The sequence below is a fragment of the Telmatherina bonti genome (assembly GCF_933228915.1).
Source record: "Telmatherina bonti genome assembly, chromosome: 21".
NCBI classification, from domain to species: domain Eukaryota; kingdom Metazoa; phylum Chordata; class Actinopteri; order Atheriniformes; family Telmatherinidae; genus Telmatherina; species Telmatherina bonti.
In genome coordinates, this window is record NC_136630.1 from 13068961 (window position 1) to 13092672 (window position 23712).

The 23712-nt window shown below is 37.5% G+C and overlaps 4 protein-coding genes across 4 annotated transcripts; 1 reads left to right on the top strand and 3 right to left on the bottom strand.

The window, feature by feature from the left end:
- Positions 1-4249: 4249 nt before the first annotated feature.
- On the bottom strand, positions 4250-9909 carry scd (stearoyl-CoA desaturase (delta-9-desaturase)). Its single transcript, XM_079260677.1, has 6 exons — positions 9791-9909; positions 9267-9521; positions 8256-8386; positions 7915-8120; positions 6316-6548; positions 4250-4567 (listed from the first exon to the last, which is right to left on the bottom strand). Exons 2-6 carry the CDS (start codon positions 9496-9498, stop codon positions 4368-4370), a joined length of 1002 nt encoding a protein of 333 aa, XP_079116803.1. The 5' UTR covers positions 9499-9521; positions 9791-9909; the 3' UTR covers positions 4250-4367.
- A 1403-nt stretch (positions 9910-11312) lies between these two features.
- dnajb12b (DnaJ heat shock protein family (Hsp40) member B12b) lies at positions 11313-15397 on the top strand (the record flags this gene model as incomplete). The annotated part of the gene is made up of 8 exons (XM_079261342.1): positions 11313-11451; positions 13387-13564; positions 13648-13793; positions 13935-14108; positions 14197-14267; positions 14456-14565; positions 14993-15165; positions 15279-15397. The coding sequence occupies exons 1-8, from the start codon at positions 11319-11321 to the stop codon at positions 15395-15397; spliced, it is 1104 nt and encodes a 367-aa protein (XP_079117468.1). The 5' UTR covers positions 11313-11318.
- A 2796-nt stretch (positions 15398-18193) lies between these two features.
- On the bottom strand, positions 18194-19611 carry ddit4 (DNA-damage-inducible transcript 4). Its single transcript, XM_079260985.1, has 3 exons — positions 19487-19611; positions 19053-19265; positions 18194-18936 (listed from the first exon to the last, which is right to left on the bottom strand). The coding sequence occupies exons 2-3, from the start codon at positions 19225-19227 to the stop codon at positions 18437-18439; spliced, it is 675 nt and encodes a 224-aa protein (XP_079117111.1). The 5' UTR covers positions 19228-19265; positions 19487-19611; the 3' UTR covers positions 18194-18436.
- A 1438-nt stretch (positions 19612-21049) lies between these two features.
- Positions 21050-23663, bottom strand: anapc16 (anaphase promoting complex subunit 16). The gene is made up of 4 exons (XM_079260298.1): positions 23537-23663; positions 23104-23257; positions 21804-21878; positions 21050-21708 (listed from the first exon to the last, which is right to left on the bottom strand). Exons 2-4 carry the CDS (start codon positions 23243-23245, stop codon positions 21599-21601), a joined length of 327 nt encoding a protein of 108 aa, XP_079116424.1. The 5' UTR covers positions 23246-23257; positions 23537-23663; the 3' UTR covers positions 21050-21598.
- Between the last annotated feature and the right edge of the window lie 49 nt (positions 23664-23712).

Here is a 23712-nt window from a genome sequence, read left to right on the forward strand (position 1 = left end):
TGCGTGGCGTGAATGTTTTGGGAGGGTTGAGCTTGAGTTACGCCTATGACGCTAGAGCAGCGCGGATGGTAGGTAGGTAACATATTCCTCACACATCACATCAACTAGCTGTTGACTAACTGGCAGCACATGATAGACAGTAATTCTATGATGCTGGAAGAAAGTATGCTTTCATTTCTTTGTTCTTTACCATATTTATGAATAATATTGGGGAAATCAATTCACAAAATGTATTACAGTTGACAAAACTCCTACCAGAGTTGGTTCAGATTACCCTGATTAACACTGATGTTAACTCAGTGATATGCATGCTAATTATAATCCTGTGGCATCATTCTAAAATGGGTCACTCTTAATGGGTATGCTAATGATTAAATTTTAGTTGAAACAGTTATAATTACACCGTAACGTAAAAAAAAAAAATTGTTAAAAATTTTTTTAAAAAAATGCATCTTTTATATGTTGTATAAAGCAATGTAGAATAACCTTTTTTAAGACTGTACCCACAAGTGATTGTCTTTACAATCTAGCTGCAAAATAGCAGCTGTATTTCCTTTTAGACAACTGCCAAGCAATAAAAATTAAACTAAAGTTGAAACCCACAGTAAAAAAGCTGATTGAGCTTTGTAATATAAAAAAAGAAATACTGGGAAAACCAAGAATGGTGACATCAACTTGAAATGAAATGGTCTCTAAGTTTTATCAAGGGGATTAATCAGGGAAGACTGACTTTATGGGGTGCCTTTTTGTACAAAAAACATATTTCTAATAAGGCACATAGAAGATGAGCGATAAAGAATAAAACACATGGGATATTATTAGTCTATATATATATATATATATATATATATATATATATATATATATATATATATATATATATATATATATATACACACACACATATGTATATATATGTATATACATGTATGGCCCTGTGATGGACTGGCGAGCTGCCCAGGGTGTACCCTGCCTTTAAGTAAATATATATATATATATATATATATATATATATATATATATATATATATATACTGTATATGTACACACACACACATTCACATTTCTGTAAAGGTTGATGAATACCTAAACAAACCTAATGTATTTTGTATCGATATGGTTATCATCCACATGATAATAAAAACTCACATTTAAATGTAAGTTGCAGTCAAATGTCACCTGTATGTTGCAGAATTAACATCTGTAAGAAATTGGGTTTTTAATTGTATTTTAGAGTTTTCTCATTTGATAAGAATGTTATGTTGTGAAATTTTTCTTGAGTCATAGTGCACTTGGGGATTGCACACAGCATCAAATTGATTGCCACACCATAACTGATTCAGAATGATTCAGAGTCTGATCAGGTCACCAAAACTAGACCTATCAGAAGAGGCATAGCTGTTCAGGAGAGGGACAAGCTGTCCAACTTTCTGTAAACATGCTGAGGCAATCACCCCTGTTATAGTGACATTAGAAAGGAATTACTCATTGAAATGAGCAAAGATGGGCTTGAAGTATGAAAAATGGGCAATTTCTTTGTAAAAAAAAAAAAGAAAAAAAAACTCTCCACCTGTTAAGCACAGTAGTGGATGGATCATGATTTGGGTTTGTTTGTATAGGTGAATTTCACAGGCAGATGAAAGAATGGATTCAAGTTCACACGTTGGCAAAACAGATGAAGAGATGGATTCTTCAGCAGCAAAATGAACCTAAAAACACCACAAAATAGGACTTAGTGTTACACTTTGCTAACAATGGACCACTTTCCGTTTTATTATTTGAAACTACTTTGAATGAAAACACAATTTATATATTAAAATGTCAAATACGTGTATTAAATATTCATTTTATTTTATATCGTTGAAAATATGGTCTCCTTTTGGTTTGCTTAGATAACTTAGATATATACACAATATATTGGGTGAATAGTGAATAAAGGTCAAATTTGACTTCATGTGTACTTTTATTGCATGTTAATTTAGCCTGTAATGCAGAATGACTTCCTTGTGTAAAATGTTAAACTGAATAATTTGAATAGATTTTACTGTATACTTGTTTTTTTAAAATTGCCATTCTGCCCCTGTACTTCAGTAAAGAATCTTTTTATCAACCTTACAAGAGCACACTGCAGATAAACCAAACCAGAAAATAAATACATGGCCTAATGATGCTTATTACAAGCTGAAAACGTCTAAAATTAGCATAATCCAGATGCCATTAAAAAGTCAATTAAAATTTCCTGCAAGGTAACTTTGACAAAAAAGACACAATAATTGGCAAAATAAAGAATATTGAAATAACTGATCATGAAGCTAAAAATGTCATGAAAATATTGTGATTTTTATTTCAGAGCATCACACATTTGACGTGTTCGGACAGAAAACCTTTTAATCCTCTTCATCATTGGGAAAATGCTGACTTTTTGGCGCTCTGGACAGCAGAAGTTTGTGACATTGTTGGTTTTCCTTATGGCAGCGCTTCTACCACTTCTATCCACCAGAGCGTATAGTCTGCAAGTTAAATCTAACAAATGAAAATTCGTACCAATTGATATCAGATATTGTGACATCTCTTTATCTAATATTTGCCTTTACAGTACTGTGCTGTCATGCTACTAATGGTCTGAATTAAATATGTAAAACAAAAACCATGTTGCACCTGGCATGGAAACCCCCATAAGTCAGATATTTTTTTTGTAGTATTTAATCCTTTTTGTCTTAACTAATGTCATGTAAAGGAATGGGAGCAGTACATAAGGCATTAGGTTGTATCCAGACTGTTAGAGAGAATAAATAAGCGCTGCAGTTTGATGTATCTTACTTGTAATATACAAAATGATCTGCCAATTATTGGAACGTAGAAATATCAGGTTACAACATTTTTTTTTTTTGTCAAGAGGAAAGCAAAGAAATATACAAAAAACAAATACAGAAAAAATAGAAGCATTCCACATACTAGAACAGCAGATATACATGAACATTGATGCACCTAAATCACCTTTGTAGGACATCAAAAGGGAAACCAGACCCTGCCTCAGAAATCACCACGGTAACAGCTCTGATGATCTGAAAGTGATGCAGCTCCATGGTACAAAAATAGACACAGCTCTGCCCTGACAGTCACCGACACATCACCTCACTACAACACCAACTACAGAATATGGCCATGCATGGATAGCATGTGTGTTTTGTAACACCAGAACTGTCGCATGACTGGCTGCTGCATGGACCAATTGAAATATCTGCTACAGTTGTTTTGGGACAAAAAAGGAGAAACGTGTTGGGAAAAATCTGGGAAGCAAAAGCTTCTGACACAGTCAGGTTAAAAAAAAACAAAAACCCCACAATCATGTTGTGTGAATAAGCAATATCGACTGACAGATGTGGTTGTAAATATATCAACAGCTGGCACACTTTTGGCACTATCCTATATTCAATTAAAACAACTAAATCGGTGCTATACCTCATGTTTCTGTTAAGATTAAACAGTTTTAATCGGATGTTAAATGTGGCTCTGTTATTGTCATGAGAAAAAATCCATCCAATTATTACACAGGCTAAATATAGCATGTTAATCTTTTTCCAAGTGCTTTGACTTTTCGACACATTTGGTGTGATTCTCCTGCAAAAAAGCAACCCCCTTTTACACAGAGGAGCACTCTGCATCACCTGCATCTGCATGGTCTGTCTATAAGAAGGTCTGGGTTCCCTCTCTTTTCCATTATGTGCTATGTTTCATGAAGTTTTCTTAACAAAATAAAAGCTGAAGCAAAACTATTATACATCTTTTCAAACGTCAAGTGCTCACAAAATTAATGTTTATATCAGAGCTCTTAAAAACCTGCTGCAAACTGCAATAAAGGCAACAATCTCCAATCGATCTTAAAACTTAACAGCTGAAACGTTGATCCACATTTCTGTCATCCACTTTTGATGTTTCTAATTAATAATTAAGCAATATCTATGTAAAAACTATCAGCTACACGACTGATCTTGCATGAAAAAGATGCACAACAATGTGGCAAAACAGCAAAAAAAAAAAAAAAAAACCGTCTTTTGAAAAAAGCATCTACTTCAAAGCTTAACCATATTTTCAAGCTGCTGGCCAGGATATACAATACAAATGACAGCAAAGAGCTAGCAAAACATGTTTTTTGTTGTTGTTGTTTTTTTTTTATCATCTTGAACAATTTTAGTTACAGCTACAAAAAACACATAAAAATAAAAAAAACAAAACAAGCAAAATGTGGTCAAGGCCCTCATGAGGCTGACTTTTGTCCTCAGAGGATGAGAAATGTTTAGCTGTCAAAAGACTGTTAATCTTCTTGTTGGATCTTCCACCTTGAGGTTAACAACAGTTCTGCAGTCTTAGCCACTTCGGTGGCTTCCATCTCCGGTACGCTGTATTCGAGCCAGGACCATCTCGCGGGAGACTCTCTTACGGTCTTTGGCCAGGCCCAAGAAGCACATGAAGTCAATGAAACAAGTGGTAAGGTTCAAGTTGCAGCCAAACTCACTGGCTGCATAGTCGTAGGGGAAAGTGTGGTGATAGTTGTGGAATCCCTCACCTGTAAGGCACAGGAAGTATGTGTCAGCCAGCCATAAAACTGTCTTTTTAACCGCATTTGAAACATGTAATAAACCAGGGCAAAATATAATAAATTTATATAGTTTCATACTTAAACCATCCAATCAAATGCTTCTATTTTTTAATATTTTTTCAAAGTTGGGTGTAAAAATAAATGAACCTTTCTATGGTTTTTTTGCATTTGAAGAAAACATTTGGAAAATGAAAAAGCATAATTTCTTCATTTTTTTAAAACTAGGAAATGTGTTGTCCAGGTTGCTGTCATAGTTTTCATTACACCTGCTTGTTTTTTTTTTTTTTCTCCTCTCAGACTTACTCTTATGTCATCGAACATGCTGCCACCCGCCTTCCCCGCCTGGAGCCGCCCAACCACAACCATCCGCCTAACTTACCTGTGTCCGCATCACTAATCAGCCCCTGCAATATTTATGCTCCCATCGAAGTACCCCGGTAGTCGGATCTCGAAATCACATCATTTTCAAACCTCTGCGCGTTTGATGATCAACGTGGGCAGGAAATATGGCTGCCTCCGGGTTAGCTTTGTTGCTATTAACAGCAAATGTTCATCCAAAGTTATTGATGCGCATAAAATAAATGAGAGGGGATCAACAAAGTGGCAATTACATATGAAATTAAATTTAACCATTTTATCCATCACTTAAAAAAAATGGTGAAAGCAGCTCTAAAAGTTGATGATATGTCATTGGCCCACAAATGTGTTCAAAACTAAGAAACATTTCCGTTTCACGTGATAGGACATATGAAAGTGATGAACAGGTCAAAATTAGCAAAAAGATGCCTCCTTATTCTCTGGCTAGCTATCAACGAATAAAATAAATAAAAAAAAGAGACAATAATTTGCAAAATGTTCGAGCTATACCTTCATCTGGGAAGAGATTTGTGATAAAAAAAAAAAGAGGTATTATTAACTAGGACATACCTGACCGCTACCTAACATCAGAGAACACCATGATTACTTTTAACCACATAAAACTCTTCAACATCACATAAGAAATTGGAACAGCAAAGGCGCTACTGTGAACACCATGAAGTTACCCAATAAAAAGAAACCAACTAGTTCAATGGCTGTAATTAGAAGGCATGACATAGCATGAGTCAAATTCCGATTACAGTAAGGTTCACTCACATTTGTAAACGAACCTGCAGGGGAAGCTGGAGAATATGCAGGAGTCTGTTTGCAAATTTAGATCTGCCAAACTCAATCAAGCATTGTACATGCTTCGTTGCCTTGAAGCCACTGTACATTCAAATGTAGACCACATATGCACACATTACCTAAGCGCTCCAATGTGGATGAAACAATGAAATTTTTAAAAAAATTAAATGGCTGATTGTCAGTGGTCTGTTTTAATGCTTCCCAATCCTAGTCCTGAAGTACCACTGCCCTGCATGTATTAGACGTGTTCCTACTCTTAACACATCTGATTCAGATTAATGAAATTCCTCATCAAGTTCTTTGCAAGCCTTGCTAAACAAGTCATTCATTTCATCAGGCGTGTTAAAGTGGAGTTGCCTCTAAAACATGTAGGACAGTGGTATCTGAAAACCAGGAGTGGGAAATATTTCACCTGATTTTAATCATCATAAACTGGCTCCTGATTCCTCCATAAAACTGCTTTAAATTCTGGCTTCATATTATTGCGTAAAATCTGACTCTGCTTTTGGTTTTTTATCAAACAATAATGTGTGATGATGTGTTTTTCATACCTATGGCGCTGAAAGTGACAAACTTGTTCTCCCTGGGGTTGATGTTCTGGTCGTAGGGCCTGTTTCCCCACATATGAGCCGCACTGTTGACCAGCCATGAAGCGTTCAGAACCAAAGTGTACCTCAGCAGACCCGGGATTAAGTATGCCACCCACAGAGATTCCCCCCACAGGTACCAAGGCACAAACATGGGAATAAAGAAGCACATGAGCAGGACAGACAGCTTGTAATGCCTGTTGAGAAGACAGAAATGGCCAGAAGCAGAGAATTAAGCTCAAGTATGCAAAGAGCTTATAGTCAGTACAGGAAAAAAAATCAAATACATTATGTAAGTATTACAGCTTTCCTTCTCATGGCACACTTGTCATTAAAGCGCTAAGTTGGTCTAAACATGAACAAATGAACCTGTCGAACCAGAATGACTTATTTAAGTCTCACTGAAGACAAATCTGCAGCAGAAGTGGGTCAACTACACACTTTCCCTGTAGATCTGCTTTTATTGTCCACACTAACTCCTAGCGTGACTTTCTTCATGCTTGTGGCAAAAACAAATGACCAAAGAGTCTGTATGAGTTGCAAAAAGATTAACAAGGGTTTATTCGAATAAAACAAATAGATGAACAAGGGAAATGAAAGAAGAACAAAGTCATCTGTGACTGCAGCAGGATAAGCCGTTCAGAAGTCTGTATCTGACAATGTTATGAAGGGGTTCAGACCTTCAGAAGTCCTTTTAAACCAGACTGTTTGGACAGACTGACTCTGGGATAATCATAAAAAGTGTTGCCATCCTTGAGATAATTTGAGATTTGGTTCTCTACTGCCTGTTGCACATCATCATTGTATATTTCCTGATCAGATCCTTTCTTGGATCAGGTCACCACAAATGAGCAGTGTTGTCATGTAAACTCAGACAGCACAGCCTAAGCTCAGATATTATAATGGAGCACAAGATAAATGACACTGAGCATGTTCAAAGAGAGATACCAGTAAGGGCAGATTATAAGAGGGAAAAATAAACAGAAATTTCCAGTAAACACTCATCAAAACAAGATTGATATTGAGCATCGACTGTATATAAAGGATTGACATAGCCTCCGTGACGTCACCCATAGGTTTCTGAAGGGCTGAATTGAAGCTCGGTTGACGGTTCCTACCATTGCCATCTTGGCGGGGGCATGCATGTTGTCTTGCCAGGAAAATACAAATAAAGGCGAAAAGATAGAGTTCAGAGGGAGGCTGTGAGCGTCATGGTGGATGATTGACATCGAGCAAACTCCAAGCTTTCTGTAGCTAAGAACTAAGCGCACTAACCCGGAGCTAACCAGGTAACAAAGGTAAACCCGACCTGTTAAACCTAAAATGGATTTTTGAACCAGGCTGTAAATATGTTTATTTCTGCTGTGAAGTTGGCTTTTTTAACATGGGAGTCTATGGGGATTCACTCTGTTTTGGAGCCAGCCCCTAGTGGATGAAGGGGGAACTGCAGTTTTATGCACTTCCGCAAAGGCTTCACTTTTAACCGTCAGAGGCTCCATCCACCTTTCATATACGGTCAATGATATTTAGCTGTTCGATCAATCAGTGACTCGTGCTACATACCTCCTTTGAAACATTACAACTTTGTCAGCCAGCAGGTCACTGAGTTCCAGCTTCTGTCCTTTCTGGATGACGTCAGGGTGTTTACGCACCAGCAGCCAGCCAATGTGAGCAAAGAAGAAGCCTCGCACGGCGTTGTGAGGGTCGGCGTCCGTCTCAGAGTATTTGTGGTGAACCCTGTGGTCTCGAGCCCATTCAAAGATATCATTCTGTAGTTTCAGATTGAGAAAGTGAGTCGAGATGCTGCTAAAACAGCATAAAATTTCCATAATGATACGATCTGCACAAATAATGACAAGATCTTAAATGCATTTCTTTCTATGTAATCTGTCAAGTTTACAAACCTGAAAAGCCATGGAGTTAGCAATCGCGAGAAAGATCCTCAGAGGTAACGAAGCTTTGTAGGCTCTGTGACTCCACAGACGATGAGCTCCTGCAGTAATTCCTAAAGCACTTATCACAAAACAAAATACAGCTGTGGAGGGAAAGAAATGGTCAAATTAGTCAGACTGCCTTCTAAATACTCACTCTTGTTTTACAAGACAGTCATATAATATACGTGAAAAAAGGGAGGGACCACGCCTAAAATGGTCAAATACACATAAATGGCTGATATGCTAAAGCATGTGTTCCAATAATACCTACATCTGGTCTTTTTGCTGAAGACAAAACACCATTTTCCAACTGTAATCATTGAAAAATGCAAGTTTTCCAGCAAAAATATTTCAAGTGCTAATTCAAATTTGATTTGTTGTAGCCTGCTTTTAATCAGTTACCAAGCAGGCTGCTACAACAATCCCCAAAGAATATTCCCATTGCTCAACTTGTACTGCTTCTTCTCCAACGCTTTTGCCTCCATCACTGTTGTTGCTGTGGAGTGATGAGTGGGTGAAATAACTAATAAAACTACAAAACATATTACATGAATGCAATGTTAAGTGGACCTGCAACGCTTACTCTGTGAAGGAACAGTCGCATCTGAAAATGACTGTATGGAGAAACCTTCTGATGATTTGGAACTAATGACTTTAACAGTGGGCTTAATTATGGGAGATTAAACATATTTATAAAAAAAAAAAAGTACAATGTATTTTCCAGAGGAGGATACATTAAACACTTTCTAGCTTTAAGATGCATGCTGTGCTTTTAAATCTCTAGTGATATATGATACATAATCCCTCAGAGGGTACTGGGAGGATCATGCTCAGATCTTCTTCTTCATTAGTTGTGAAAAATGGCTCAGGCTGCTGACATCAATTGCATATTTTTTTGGGGAAAAAAGGATTGCTACTAAAAGACAATCAACAATCATCCTGTGTGGAAATGCTGTAACAGGTAGTTCTTTTGTAACTTACACCAAAGCAAGGTCAGACGAGATGCTGAAGGGATGAGGAAGATGCCATACACAGCTGCTATATGCAACAGAGTCATCAATATGACATTTCTCCAAACGATGATCCTGGGAGGTTTGGGGCCCTCCTTCTCCTTGTATGTGTGATCAAACGCGTCTTCTCTGGTTGCCTCTGAAACAGCCTTTCCATTGCTCGACTTGTGCTGCTTCTTCTCCAACGCCTCCGCCTCCGTCATTGTGGCTGCAGCTGAGGGATGCTCTAAGCGGCAAGATTAGAAAAAACGATTACTTCTTTGTATTTTATGAGCTAGCACACATTTAAAAAAAGAAACATATAAATAACTCAAACGATTATTAAGACAGGTATGCTTTTTTTTTTTAGCTTGCTATCCCGTTGAGCTGCTAGTTAGCGCTGGTAAGGAAGAGGGTGGTAATGTAACAATGGTGCTCACTTGAAGCTGACATACGACACCCGCTGCGTTGCGTAACACCGATGTAAGATAAATAAACGGTGGCTAAATGACTCACCCAAGACTGGCAGACGAGTGAAAGAAAAATCAGGGTGCTCAACAAACACAACGTCGGTCTGTCTGACCTAAAATTACAGTAACCCAGACATGAAGAGCGAAAGTCAGGCACTGTCTGCAGCTCACACATCAATGAAAGATTGAGGGAGCTGCATCTAACCAATCAGCGCTCGGATGTCAACTCAAACTAGGGCTCTGATTGGCTGGCTGTTTATCTGCTGTTCACTTTTTATTCATTTTCTTACCAGCCAGATACATAAGGCTTACATAGATTTCCTGATTTTAACAGCAGCTCGGCTGCAGTTTTGCCGCCATCGTCTAGATTTGTTTTGAATTAGTCACATTTATAGTCCTACACACGCTTAGATAACAAGCAGTTTCAAGCAGAGCAATGAGATGGAAACGCTGAAAATGGAGCCATGTAATGTTCACTAAACGCACAGCTCCAGTACATCACCCCCTTCTGCACAAAAAAAATAGAAAATTCTGTCGCGTCATACTTGTTTATTGAAACAAAAAAAAAAGTATGAGACAGGGTGGGTCAGGATTAGCATTACTGAACGCATCGAATCAAATTATGTTTTAGACCACTGTTTCTGAAGAGGGGGTACGTGTACCCCTGCGGGTACTTCAAGGCATTCCAAATGTTTTGAAAACATATCTTTTTATGTTTTCTTTAAAACATTCTTAAATAAAATAACATAAATATTTAGTATTCTATATATGTTTAAAATATTCCAATAAATGTAATTGTACATTTATAACCTGAATTTACATTTCGATTTACACGATTTCCTTCCCAAAATCCCACATTCCGAGGTAAATTGAACCCCACGCGCTACAAGCCAAATCATATCCGTCAGTCACTGTCGCCTTGACAACGAAATTGAGTCCTGGTTGAAGCGTCGTAGAGATGTGCCAAAAACAATTAAAGTTCAATAAGCCAAACACAAATGACAAAGTGCTGTATTTCTTTCTTTTTTTTTTTTCTGAACAAAAAGTACTTTGCAGTGATTAGGGGGTACTTGGCTGAAACAGTATTTTACGTGGGGTACTGTGTTCCAAAAGGTTGAGAACTGCTGTTTTAGACTCTTGTCTTTTTTTTAACTCGACATAAGACCATTCATGAATTTTACTCTAATTAAGGGATTTAAATTATATTAAAACGCCCCTTAACAGGACATGGAACACACTGACACAAACAAAGAAGAAATATATTGAACCGTGGACAAAAATATATTTCCAAAGGTTTTGGGCCCTCATAGCATAACCTGTATTTGAAATAAGCCATTCATCGCCATCTAGTGGATTAGTGAAGCAGCACAGGGGATGCAGCTGTCATTCCTTGCAAACAGGATTCATTTGTTTCTTCAAAAAGATGTCAAGTCTCAAGCAAGTCGCCAGCAGCAAAACCAGACTCTCATGCCAGTAAACTGGTAGCAACTCAGCTGTGTGCAGCATCTGGAGACGTCATCAGGACGCGCCTGTATTTACTTCCAGTCCAGTTAGCCTCTGCTGCCGCTGCTACAATGGAAGTAAACAGGGATGAAGCGGAGCGCTGCATTGACATTGCAACTGCGGCGTTACACAGTAACCAACCAGAGAAGGCATTGAGGTTCCTGGAAAAGGCACAGAGACTCTATCCGACGGAGAAAGCTGAGGGTGAGTAAAAATGGTTGTGTTTAGGGTGAAGAAGAGACACCCCAGCTGCAGCATCATCACCTGCAGCATCACCTGCATCCCGGAGGAACTGCGCATGTAGCCCAGGCCTTTGATAGCATGCCAGCTAACTGGATCACTTACTTGTGAAACTGTGTTTTCTATGTTTTTTAGGCACTATGAAAGATGACAGTGAAAATGTTAAATGAGTGAAATGTTAAATTGGCGGTGTTGTTTTTGTTGGAATGATAATAGTTATGCATTTATTTATTATACAGAAAGCTAAACCCGGAAAGTCGGTCAACTACAAGGACTGGGAGTTGGTGTCCCAGTTCACTAAGATCTCTTCATACTAGTTTCTCTTCACTTCACAGACATGTTTTCACTACGTGTCCTAATTCTGTATCAAATACATAGATGAAAACAAAATCATGTTAAAGTAATTTTAAACAAATAATATCATTATAGTATAAAAAAAATAATGCGAGCCAGATATAGAAAAATACGTTTGTCCCATGCACGTATGCATGTGCTTTACATATTTTTATCACTTGAAATGTTTTTTTGTTTTTTTTTGGGCAAATATTTCTACACTTTCATGTAGTCATCATGAACTGCACTCAGCAAGAAATCTAAAAAGTAAAAGAGTTTCTTCGATAAACGTTAATAATGCAATAGCAAGTCGTGTCTCATTTATAATTGAGTGTAAACAAAGCAACAACTGATAAGAGTCAGATGGCTGTGATTATGTAAGTGCATGGAAGTTGTATGCACTTTCAGTTTTTTTTTCTTTTTTTTGTATCAGTCATTGATATTTGGTTTTTACCTTGTATGTCTGTTTTAAAAGGTATGAACAAAACATAACCTTTCCATTAACCAGATGTAAACTTAATGTATGAAGCGTTTTCTTCTTTGAAAAAAAAAAAAAAAAAAGACATCTTGTAACATCAATAGTAACTCATAAATATATGTACCATTATTTGGACTAATGTATCTAATATAGGATAAAACACCCCAGAGTAGAGAGCATTTGCTAATCTTTTTCTGCCTGCTGACTAATCCGTTTCAAAAAGTTTAACTTAAGTCTGAAGTTTTGAACTTTGAGTTTTAACTTCTGAACAGTTCATTAAAAAAACAGTCTTACAATGCTGTTCTTGACTTTGTGTCAGTTTTTTGTTTTTTGTGTCTTATTTTTAGAGACTTACGTTAAGACCAGGTTCGGGCTGGGTGACATGACCTCAAGTCAATGCTTTTATTATTTGAACAAGTTACTTCAACTGCAATTAATTAGTAATTCTTTTGGCATATTTTTATTTGTAGCCCTCATAGCCAACTGAAATTTTTTGTTGCAAGTATTTTCATAACAGAAGAGCAGATTTTGTGGAAGAAGTTCAATTAAACACAGTTTAACTATATATGATAATTTAATTAATGTTTTTCCATTTATTTTAGAGACATTTAAATGAACAAACATTTTAAACAATTCACATGAACAATATTATATTGCTTATTGGCTGTGAATGCTGGTTTTTATTCATTTACCAAAAAAAAAAAAAACTGCCTATCCCTAGACCAAGTATTTAGGTTATAATAAGTTCACATACGTTGCCATATGGATGATGTTGAAAATTGTACCATGTTTCAACAGAATTTTTGTCCTTCATTCATAAATTGAGATATAGTGACAAAAACAGAGAAGGAAGCAATGAAAACACTCAACTAAATCTGATATTTCTATGAAATTCTAACAAAGTGTCCTCGATTTCCAGCTGCTTCAACTAACCTTTCCAACAAAAGCATTCTGTTATTTTGCTGCTTCTTTGCAGCTTCGGTTGGTTTCAGAGATTGTGGTAAATTTGCAGTTATTTCCAGCAGCTGCGTTGAGGTTTTCTACCTGCGGTTGCATGTATTTGAACAATATCACTGTACGTCTTCCAGCACTCTTGGATCTAATAGCAAAGAATGGATTCACACCCAGACAAGGTAGCCCCTCAGACTTCAGCGGGGTCTCGGGGCCTCGACAGCGGCAGAACACTGGTGAGGATACCAGACCTGAAGAAAAGCCGTCGGACACTTCAAAACCCTTCACACCAGAACAGTTAGATGCTGTGAGAAGGTACAAGCTGTTTTAATGTTTTGTCCACATGTTTTCAGCCTTCATGTGACGCATAAAATGACTAATCTTGTGTCATGCACCAGCATAAAACAATGTAAAGACTTCTATGAAATCCTCGGGGTCCAGAAAGACGCCTCTGAGGATGAACTGAAACGGTCATACAGAAAACTCGCTCTGAGATTTCATCCTGACAAGAATCGTGCTCCAGGCGCAACAGAGGCATTTAAAGGTAATCCCATCACAAAGTTCAATTAAACAAGAGAAAGGATTCAATTATTCTTACGGAAAGTTTCACGATGAAACTTTTGATGATTCCTAAAGCCATGATTCATAAGCAGAATATGAGCTCATAATTGTTCATTTTTCACAGCTATTGGTAATGCCTACGCTGTTCTGAGTAACACCAACAAAAGACAACAGTATGACCAATGTGGAGAAGAAAGAAGACACCCATCAAGCACTTGCCCAGACAACGAAAACTTTGAGCCAGACATTTCACCTGAAGATCTCTTTAACATGTTCTTTGGAGGAGGTTATCCATCCAGTCAGTGTTTCTGCTTTGTGTTTGCAATTCTGCTTACAAGATAGTATTTTAATTTCTGATTTCACTGTCTTCATTTGTTATGATGTAGGCAATGCTCATGTATATACTAATGGGCGGGTGCGTAACCAGCGGCGGGAGAGAAGAGAACGCCAGCGGGATGTAAGTATAGTATGATGCTTCAGGTGATAAGTTCCTTTGCTGTCAATGTTTACCATGGTAACCAGCAGAGGGCGGTATTGAGCCGTCTGCATTCATGGTTTTTTTTTTTTTTTTGTAGTTGTTTTTTTGCTTTCCCTAGAAGACATGTTTTTGTTTCATCTACATGTTTGTGATGTGTTCTTTCGCAGGGGGGTCTTGCGCTCTTTGCGCAAGTCATACCCATCCTTATCCTGGTTATTGTGTCAGCTCTCAGTCAGATAATGGTCAACAACCCCTCCTACAGCCTCAGCTTCAGGCCGTAAGTGTTTTTAGTGCCTGTCTGGGATTATTCATTATTCTTTTTAACCGCAAGAAACTTAGAAAAGAGATTATCTTAATATTACATAAACTAAGAAGGCCAGGGTTATTTTATGTGTCTTTCTTTTTCTTTTTTCTTTGTTTTATTACAAAAACCACACGGCGAATCACTTTGACTGGGCATGAAATTATTATGAAAAAGATGACCAATTCCCATGTAGATATGATCTTTCCTCATCTCATTTTAAATACTCACAAATCTTTTGCTTTTCTGTTTTCAGAGACACTTGTGTAGTTTCTGTTCCTGTGTGTGAACGATTGTCATGCTTGAGTCATGCTGACAGAGACAGACGGTGGCAGATCTGTCATCCTTGCGAAGTGTTCTGTGTTCTGATGTCTCTCCCACACTTTGTCACATCTTGTCACAGGTCAGCAGGTTACACACAGAAGAGGCTGACTGAAAACCTGAAGGTGCCATATTATGTGGGGGAGCACTTTTCCAAAGAGTTTACTGGTGTGAATCTGAAAAATCTGGAGCGTTCAGTGGAAGATGATTATATTTCAAACCTTCGCAACAACTGCTGGAAGGAAAAGCAACAAAGTATGCGCTACATCTCAAAATGGGTCATTTTACTTATTTATATTTCTCAATGTGGACACATTTTACCTCCTGTTTATTTGTCCTCCATTTATTGCTTGCGCCCTCTGTTACAGAGGAAGGAATGTTATACAGAGCTCGTTATTTTGGAGACACCGAGCTGTACCAAAGAGCTCAAAGGGCTCGAACACCAAGCTGTGCAAAGCTGTCTGAGATCACAGCCTCATTACACTAGAAGCAGGTACTCCAGAGCATATTTTCTAGTGACTACTCTGTCGTTTTATTGCATGTTACAAAGTCAGTTGTTTATCTTTCTCGTCCTTCCCCAGGTTTCCAGAATCCCAAGGATAGAACGGCCGGCTGTAAATATTTCGAGCTTTAACAATTTCAAGGCTGAAGACGACTCGAGCAAAAAAAACAAATCACTAATCCTCACCACAGGCTGGTTGATAAAAACTCTGTGGCTTTTTAGTTTTGAAACTAACCTAAACATGTTTATAAGTACTGTTATGAAATGAAGAAGCCATGTAACATATCCAGACCTCCAAACAAGATGTGGATTCTGGCATCCTGTAAGCTTAAGTTCTGACTTGAAGCGATGAAGCCATGACGACGATCACTTCACCTTTCTGTTTGTGAGATCCCGAACCTTAAAACCAGACTATAGTTTAGCTATAAATAGTGATATGGGTGTTACTTATGTAGCTGTTTTCAGAACATTGAATGGTTCTTCCTCATTTTTATGCAGTCAGATTAGTGGAGAAAACTTCCCCGCTGACTCTTAATGTACTTTCTAACTATGCAGGAATATGAACCTCTAATGAATATGTACACTTACTTCTAGGCTTTGTTAGACACTTGAGAATCTGAAATATGTCTTTTTTTTTTTGGTTGTGTACGTGTGAGAAGAAATAGGAAACACCCCTTTCACTTTAAATTATTTGTACAAAGGAGTCTAACGGTGTAACCTCACTTCACACTAGATACCAAGAGAATGAGAGGTGTGCCTCCCCACCAAGTGGGACTACAGCAGGTTTTACTTTTGGACTGTAATGTCACTGATGCATCTCATCTGTCCTAAGTTGTTAGTGTGCTATTTATTCTTTACAAGTCTTGAGTAACTGAGAAAGAGAACAGTAGAGACTTTGCCCACTTTTTCCACCATGTTTTTACTCCCTGATGAAAATAAACATGGATGCTTTAACACGTTGAACGTGACTCATTGCTGTGAAACAGAACAAGCACAGAGGCGAAGACAAAAGCCCAGTCAGCACATTTTGGCACAAAAATGCTCCGGGCAGGCCGGCTGAGGCCGGGACGTGAACGCATGGCAGTGTGCACGTTCACTTTAGTGAGAGGAGACGTGCGGCATGTGCACGGGGGAAAGCGCTGCGGCAAATTCCTCCGCTATAAATATGCTCAGCTGTTTTGGCAGATGTTGCAACCCGGCTCGCTGACTTTGGTTCGAGATTCTTTTTCTTTTCGGAAAAATTTCACCTTGTTTTCTATCACCGTGTCCTGCATTGCGAAACACAGTCAGATGACAAATTAAAAGATGAAAACCTGACCCCTTGACTCTGTTATGTTATGTGTGATCCAGTGTCCCCATTAGAGGAAAACATTTCTGTAAATCAATGCAAGTCATTCTGAGTGACCCACTGGTGGGAACAGTCTTCTCCAGGAGGGTAGAGCTCCCATTAGAATGGGTCACTGAATAGTATCATGACTGTGAAAATTATATGACTAATGTGCTGTGGCATTCAGTCACTAGATGTTAACCTAATGAAACAACGACATGTGTGCCACATTTTAAATTGACACGTAAGCCTTCATGTGAGTACTGCAAAAGGATTTGCTTGACCAGGAGAATTGTTTCCCTTCTACAAAAACCAACTACTGTAGTTAAACTGACAGAAAATGAGAACTTTCTTATATTTTTTGTCACATTTGAGGTTTTACTTGCATCATGTTGCAGTCCCATCTAGAGGATTTACAGACACCTGAGTGAAGAAGTATTTTAGCAGTTTGTGTTAAAACTTTAAAGATGTAAAGATGATTTAGACTAAATCATCTCTTTTGGGATTTACAACTTGGATTTAACTGCAACGCCAAACACAGCCTGCTTTTGGTTTTAGATCATTGAAAAGGAGAGGCCAACAATGTTAAGTGTAAACACTCTACCTATACAACACTAATAAATCACTAATGATCCACTGACACTAAAATACTTCTTTTAAAGTGATATTTGTTTATTCAGGCTGTCATTACATCTAAGTACAATGTTAATTAGAATTATTTTCATGGTTTTTACAATGAGTGATAAAGAATTGAGAGTGTTCTGTGTTACAAAAAGTTCTGTCATCAAAACACCTGAGAAGGGATCTTTTTTTTTTTTTTTTTTTTTTTTTTTTTTTTATAAATGTATCACAGTAGTAATAATGAACTGTCTTGAAACTATTTCAGGGATCTAAAACCATATTTGGATTTTATATGCTGGAACTGTCACTCGACTGTACCTTAACAATATTCCTCACCGCACCAGGTGAGTTATCTTCCTAGAGTAACCATACACATTTAATTTTCAAATGTTTAAAAGGTAACCATTAGATATCTTTAATTTAAAAAAAAATAAATAAATAAAAAATAAAAAATCAAGCAATCCAGCAGATTGTTAAAAAAAATAATTTATTTGCGATCATGAAAGTACAAAAACAGTGCAACGTTATGAGTATTTGAAAACAGAATAGAGTTGATAGCTGGACAGGTCCAAACAAAAATGTATGTAAAAACAATCAAGTGACATTTTAAATCATCGCAACAGCTTGCTCAAAACCAAGCACTGACAGATTCAAGCAGTCACATAGGTCCTCAAATTGATGAACTGATGTACAGTTCAGGTCAACAGTTTATATTTAATACAATTAATGGTCATGGTTATGAAAAAATATAAAAAACAATAAATAAAAGAGCACAATGATTAAAACAACATAGCTAGCTGCCTTTACAAAGTTTCAATAGAAACTGATGTATGCACTTTAACATTTGCAAAATGTCTTCTCTCAGATGTACTAAAAAAGTGACAATTTTGCCATTTTGAGTGAGAGTGTGTGTTTAAGCACAGCGTGCTCCAAATACCATCAGTTTCAGTTCCTATACAGTAGGAAGAAAGGTTATATCATGACCAAGTCCATCCTTACACCTCAAAAGGCATTTACTTGAAGTTCTAAGGCCCTTCTGGGAGTTCTGATCATCAACTCAGAGGCCTTCTCACTGTTTAACATTCCTCAATGAGCAGCTCTTCGGAACAATACAGTTTCTTCTTAATCACGCGGAAACCGGTGCTAAGTTTAATAGCTTGTCTGACTGCTGGAGTGGAAGGTGACTTGGAGCTAAATAGTCCTTGTATTTTTGGCCACAAGCCACCTGATTCTAGCCTCAATACTAAAGTCAGCTGAAAGGTGGGGACAAGGTAGGGGTCCACAGAAAGCTGGCTCACACTCTCACAGCCATCCCCTTGCTCCACACAAAGGTCGATGAGAGCCCCTCTTAAGCCGCAGGGCTCACTAGCTGCCAGGTGAAGAAGCTCCTGTCCAATGTGCTCCAGGAGTTTCTCTGGAATAAGCAGCTTAGTACACCTCAAGGTGCAGTCTGAGTCTTTGGCTTCTCTTAGGCTTTGTGCAATGAGGTCCACTACTTCTTTTAGGATCGTCTTCTCCATTGGGTCATAGAAAAGATCATCATTGGAGGGACACAAGTCATTAGAGTCATCTGATCCTGCAAAAAAAATAAATAAATAAATAAATTTAAAAAAAAGATGCAGTGGGTTAGAGCTCAGAAAATAAAAAAGGAGCTTGGAAACAAGAATCAGACCTTTTTGAAGCTTTGCTTACCCGAGTCTGAGAGATCACTCCTGCTGCCATTGTTGGAACCTGACTCAATACTGCCATTTGTACTGAAATCAGCCAGTCTTTGCACCAGTTTGCCCCAGGACAGCCTCCTGGGACTGCTGTCCACTGGAGATGGAGGTATGCTGCCAATGTCTGTGGGTGAAAAGACTTCAGGCATGGTTGTCCTCTATGTTCAACAGCTGCTTCCGTGGTCAGCTGTTTTTGAGGAGACAAAGAGAATAAATTAATACTCAATTAACATTACCTATGTAACCATTTTAATAAGCAATTCAAAGCGTATCAAGAGCATTTTGTGGAAAAAGCATGCTACATGTTCGCACTTTACCCATCTTATATTCAGCTGAAACTAGATGCAGTTTTACTTGGTAAATTATATTTAAAACAACGCAATTCATTTATTTGATTTTCATACTTACAGCGTCCTTAGAAGCGGAAGGTGTTCAAGTTCTTTGTTGCTATTCAAGACCAATATTTGGATAGTTATTGTCTGTACTGTTGTCTAGAAACTTCCTCCATAGACTCCTTCCGTCCTCTCACCAGCTGCCAAGCGCCGCAGTCTGTCCCGCAACAATGCTTATATATGGGTTTCAACGGCCACGCCTACTTCTGTCCAGCCAGCCAATCAAAAACGGAGGCACGCCATCTGCGCTGTATCTTGCCTGGTAACATGCCAGCAGAGAAGAAAGACAAACAGGAGAGGAGAAAGGGGGGTTGGGGGGTGAATAGCAGAACCCAGTGTAATGGAAATGTACAGACTTTTGTGCATTTGCAAGCATCATATATGCAGCTTCTTTATTATCATCCCCCATTAGTATTAATACATTGCTTTGGTGTTTTTGCATCCACTGCATAGAATTCAGAAAGCATAAAATAAAATATGAGCAGCTCTGCTGGTTCAGTGTTGCAGTGTACATTACGTCACCTGTTTTTCTCTTCCATTACATCAGAATTTTTTATCTCCTTCACAGAGAGGCAAACACAGTGAGCTGCCTAATGTAACATTTGAAATAATGAAAAAACATATCAGAGATGCTTTTTTGTTCATAATAAATCAGTTAAATAAATTATTGTCATGCACAGTGCAAAAAATTGCACATGTACTTATTTATACCAAAGGAAAAAACAAAGAGTAAACGCAAGCAGAAATGCACTCTGTTGAATAGATTTTCATTTCTTTTAATGTAACAAATGACTTAATACCAGAAAGTGTGTTTAAATGAATAAAGAAAGCCTTGAGATGCAGATAAAACATTTTTTTAATATTTATAATACAAAATACTTAAATGTCAGGGAAGCTGCAGCTGCAATGTTTTCCTTTAGGTACATGATGTATAAACGTTTGCCCAGACACTGCTTTGGACAGCAGCCAGATATCTGCATTGCTTCTGCACATGAGTAGGCGTAGGATAGAGTGTACTTTGTGAAGGAGGAACTGAAAGACATAAACACGTGTAGGCACAGTGCGTTCTGAAAGAGATGTTTTGAACTGGGAATGATCATTTCAAAGTATAATCAAAAGTTTTTTTAAGGATCTTTTTTAATCCAAGAAAGTTCCCGGAAAGTTTTCAGAACTAAAAACATTACAAAACAACTTGAAAAGCGACTCTTACGCAGCAAGTTCCAAATCAAACATCTAAAAAAAAAAGAAAAAAAAAAAAGTAACCTCCTGCTTAAGGCGTGTCCTGTTGTACACTGGCCCTCAGACATTTACATAGAACAGTACATTCAGTGCGTTCCCAACGTTCATTTGATCGAAAACAATCACTTACTGGGAAAAACACTGTGATTTGCATGGTGATTTTCCTCACTGTTACCACAGGAGTGGCACCATAAACAAATGCATCTGAGTGTCATGTAAAAGAAAACCATATGAACTGAATCAAGATGAATAAAAGCAGAAAGATATTGAAAACTTAATTCAGTAAGGAGGATTATGACAATCGACAAAACACCAAGAAAAACAAACAACTAATGCCAAGAATGTCCAAGTCCGACTTTATTTACAAGCTCTCTTTGTTTTCCTCTAAGTGGTGTTTTTCCAGCGAGGAGAGATGAGAACCAATGGAGTGAGGAGGAGACTGAGCAGGCAGCAGGTTTTCAGATTTATGAGTTACAGAGCAGCCATGTGGAAACACAATGCTTCACTTGAAAGGACTTATGACCAGCGATATTAGTTGGTTTAATACAGAGGCTAATAACAGACTGGACTGGTAGAATCAACTTTTAAGGGCCTAACAGGGAAAACAAATAGGTGAGTTTGCCATTATATAAGAATTGGCAAACAAAAGTTTTACCTTACTGGGTTAGGATTTTTTTTTTTTTAAAGAGAAACAAATGAAAAGCAAATACAGATAAAAGTAATAAAAAATATATATCTCATATTCAGTATCTCCAAAACAATCTCACACTTATGATACAGAATAAACCTATAAAGAAGGAATATAATTTATACGATGAAAGAACACATTTTCCTCTGTTTTCATCCTATTTGGCTGATTTATTAACCCAAGGTATCTGAATTACTATATTTAAGATGGTGTGAATCCCAGGAGCTGTTCTATTGGTTTGTACCGCCATTCGTCTGCTTCCAACTCCTCCACCAGGCTTGCAAGTTTCTCCATTCTTGACATTTGTTGATCTGTAAGAATGCACAACAATTGCATCATTATAATGCTAGTTTTTACTGGCTGAAATGACAAAAACACATACTCTGATGTGCAGTTATTCACTTACCATTTTTAACTTGTTTCAGTGTGGAAGCAACTTGGTAGCTGAACACAGACTCACATAAAAACCTGTCAGAGCCATCTAGAAAGGAACAACAGTAATGACAAGGTTTACAACAGATGCTTGAGAGCAACAGGAGAGTTAGAAAAGCACAAACTTTTTTTGGTTTCTCATTTAGTCATACTTTTTATATCAGGCCTGTGAAATGATCACAAACCAAATATCAAAGGTAGAAAAAAAATCTAAAAACACTTTTTGGCAAGCTGTTGCAAATCTAATTCAACCATCTTTTATCATCTTCATTGTGAATAATACTAATATCTATATTTCTAACTGAATGACCTATTCCTACTAAGATACAGACACATTTACTGTAATAAAAAGTTCAAAGTAGCACAGTGTGGACTGTCTGTATAGTAACAGAGACAACAGGTTTCATTGCAGAAAATCCATATTTTTACATACTTATAGACAATTAGAGGTAAATGTACTGGCCTGCAGCTTTCCTCTTTTACCATTATAATCCTGGATTCTTTAAATTCTTCACGGCTCTTTTACTGCAATAACCTATATCTCCTCAACAGAGTAGACAGCTCGCTATCAGTTCATTTGACGTATACAGGGCAGTCAAAATCCCCTTATCAATGAGCTGTTAAAATAACATGCTACTCTGGGATAATAGCTGGGATACATCTCAGGTGAGGAAGTCAAAAAATGAGAAGAAATAAATGACGATAGGATTTTATGCCAAATTAGAATGATCTTAAACTTTTTGCAAACAGTCCATTTTATAATTGTGGATGTGCAACTTTATATAATTTGTATTATTTATTGTGGAATTTTTAACATTTATTCATATTCTTATACAGGTTGTGTTACACTTTGAAAGGAAGTGGTGGCATTTATTCAGTCTTAGTTTGACATTGGATTTTCAAGTTGTTAAAGAAAACAATTCCTTAAAAAGCCTCAAGCAAATCCAAAAAGCTGCAGCGAGAGTTCTGATGAGGATTAACCAGGGAGAAGAAAATGTTTTTAAAAATATATTAAACTGCTTATATATGAATAAAAACATAATGAACTAAAGTGGATTTTAATACAAATGACTCACCTGGACTATATAATTCTTTAAGTACTGAACTTGAACTTATTAACCCTCTTTAAAACGCCTAAAGATGACTTGCAGTGAGTTAGAGTTATATAAATAAACTTAATTAAATGACTGTGGTGACAAACAACAAAATGAGCTTTGACGTTTTGAAACAGGCATCTGCAAAGGACAATTTTTCGTTTTTGTAAACTATCTCACCTTCCATCATTTCACCTGCTCCTTTAGGGTAAGTGTACAAGACTTTCCTTGGAGGGATGAGCTCTGAAGCACTGAACCCAGAGCCTGTCACCGAGCTGCCGCTCACACCTCCAGCTGAAGACGACGAAGAAGACGCTGCCATTGTCCCTGGGAACTTTAAAAAGAAGAAAAAAAACAAGGCTCAAAAGCAGTATTTTACAACAGCTAGAATATATTTCAATAAAGGCTAATATTTTGGCGACCAGGAGAGCAGCTAAACTGAAGCCGGTTGTCTTCCTAGATGTAACATGATAGCAACCGATCATTTTCAACTACATGACTAGCAAACAAGCTAACTAGCCTGCAAACAGAAGACAGGCAATAACTGTTCAAATTAAAAGCATTAAATGCAGTATGACAGTAGACATCTATTTTTTATAACAATAAAACTTACCGTCGACGTCCCACAGAATCAACTATAATCATTCGCAGTTTAAACTGATGTTTGTTTTTGACGTTGCAAGCTTACGACAAAAATACACTTTACGCCACATTACGTTCGAAACTGTGACGCCTTTCAAAGATTTTAAACGTATTGGGATAGTTCCTCTCCATCATTTTTTTACGGAG

Coding starts and splice junctions, on each gene's coding strand:
- scd (XM_079260677.1), bottom strand. CDS start 9,498: ATGACGGAGGCGGAGGCGTTGGAGAAGAAGCAGCACAAGTCGAGCAAT. Junction 8,121..8,255: donor CTAACTCCATGGCTTTTCAG/GTTTGTAAACTT, acceptor CTGAAACTACAG/AATGATATCTTTGAATGGGC. Junction 6,549..7,914: donor GTTGTAATGTTTCAAAGGAG/GTATGTAGCACG, acceptor TCTTCTCAACAG/GCATTACAAGCTGTCTGTCC.
- ddit4 (XM_079260985.1), bottom strand. CDS start 19,227: ATGCCTGAAGTCTTTTCACCCACAGACATTGGCAGCATACCTCCATCT. Junction 18,937..19,052: donor GAGTGATCTCTCAGACTCGG/GTAAGCAAAGCT, acceptor TTTTTTTTGCAG/GATCAGATGACTCTAATGAC.
- anapc16 (XM_079260298.1), bottom strand. CDS start 23,245: ATGGCAGCGTCTTCTTCGTCGTCTTCAGCTGGAGGTGTGAGCGGCAGC. Junction 21,879..23,103: donor AGCAGGTGAAATGATGGAAG/GTGAGATAGTTT, acceptor GTTCCTTTCTAG/ATGGCTCTGACAGGTTTTTA. Junction 21,709..21,803: donor ACTGAAACAAGTTAAAAATG/GTAAGTGAATAA, acceptor GCATTCTTACAG/ATCAACAAATGTCAAGAATG.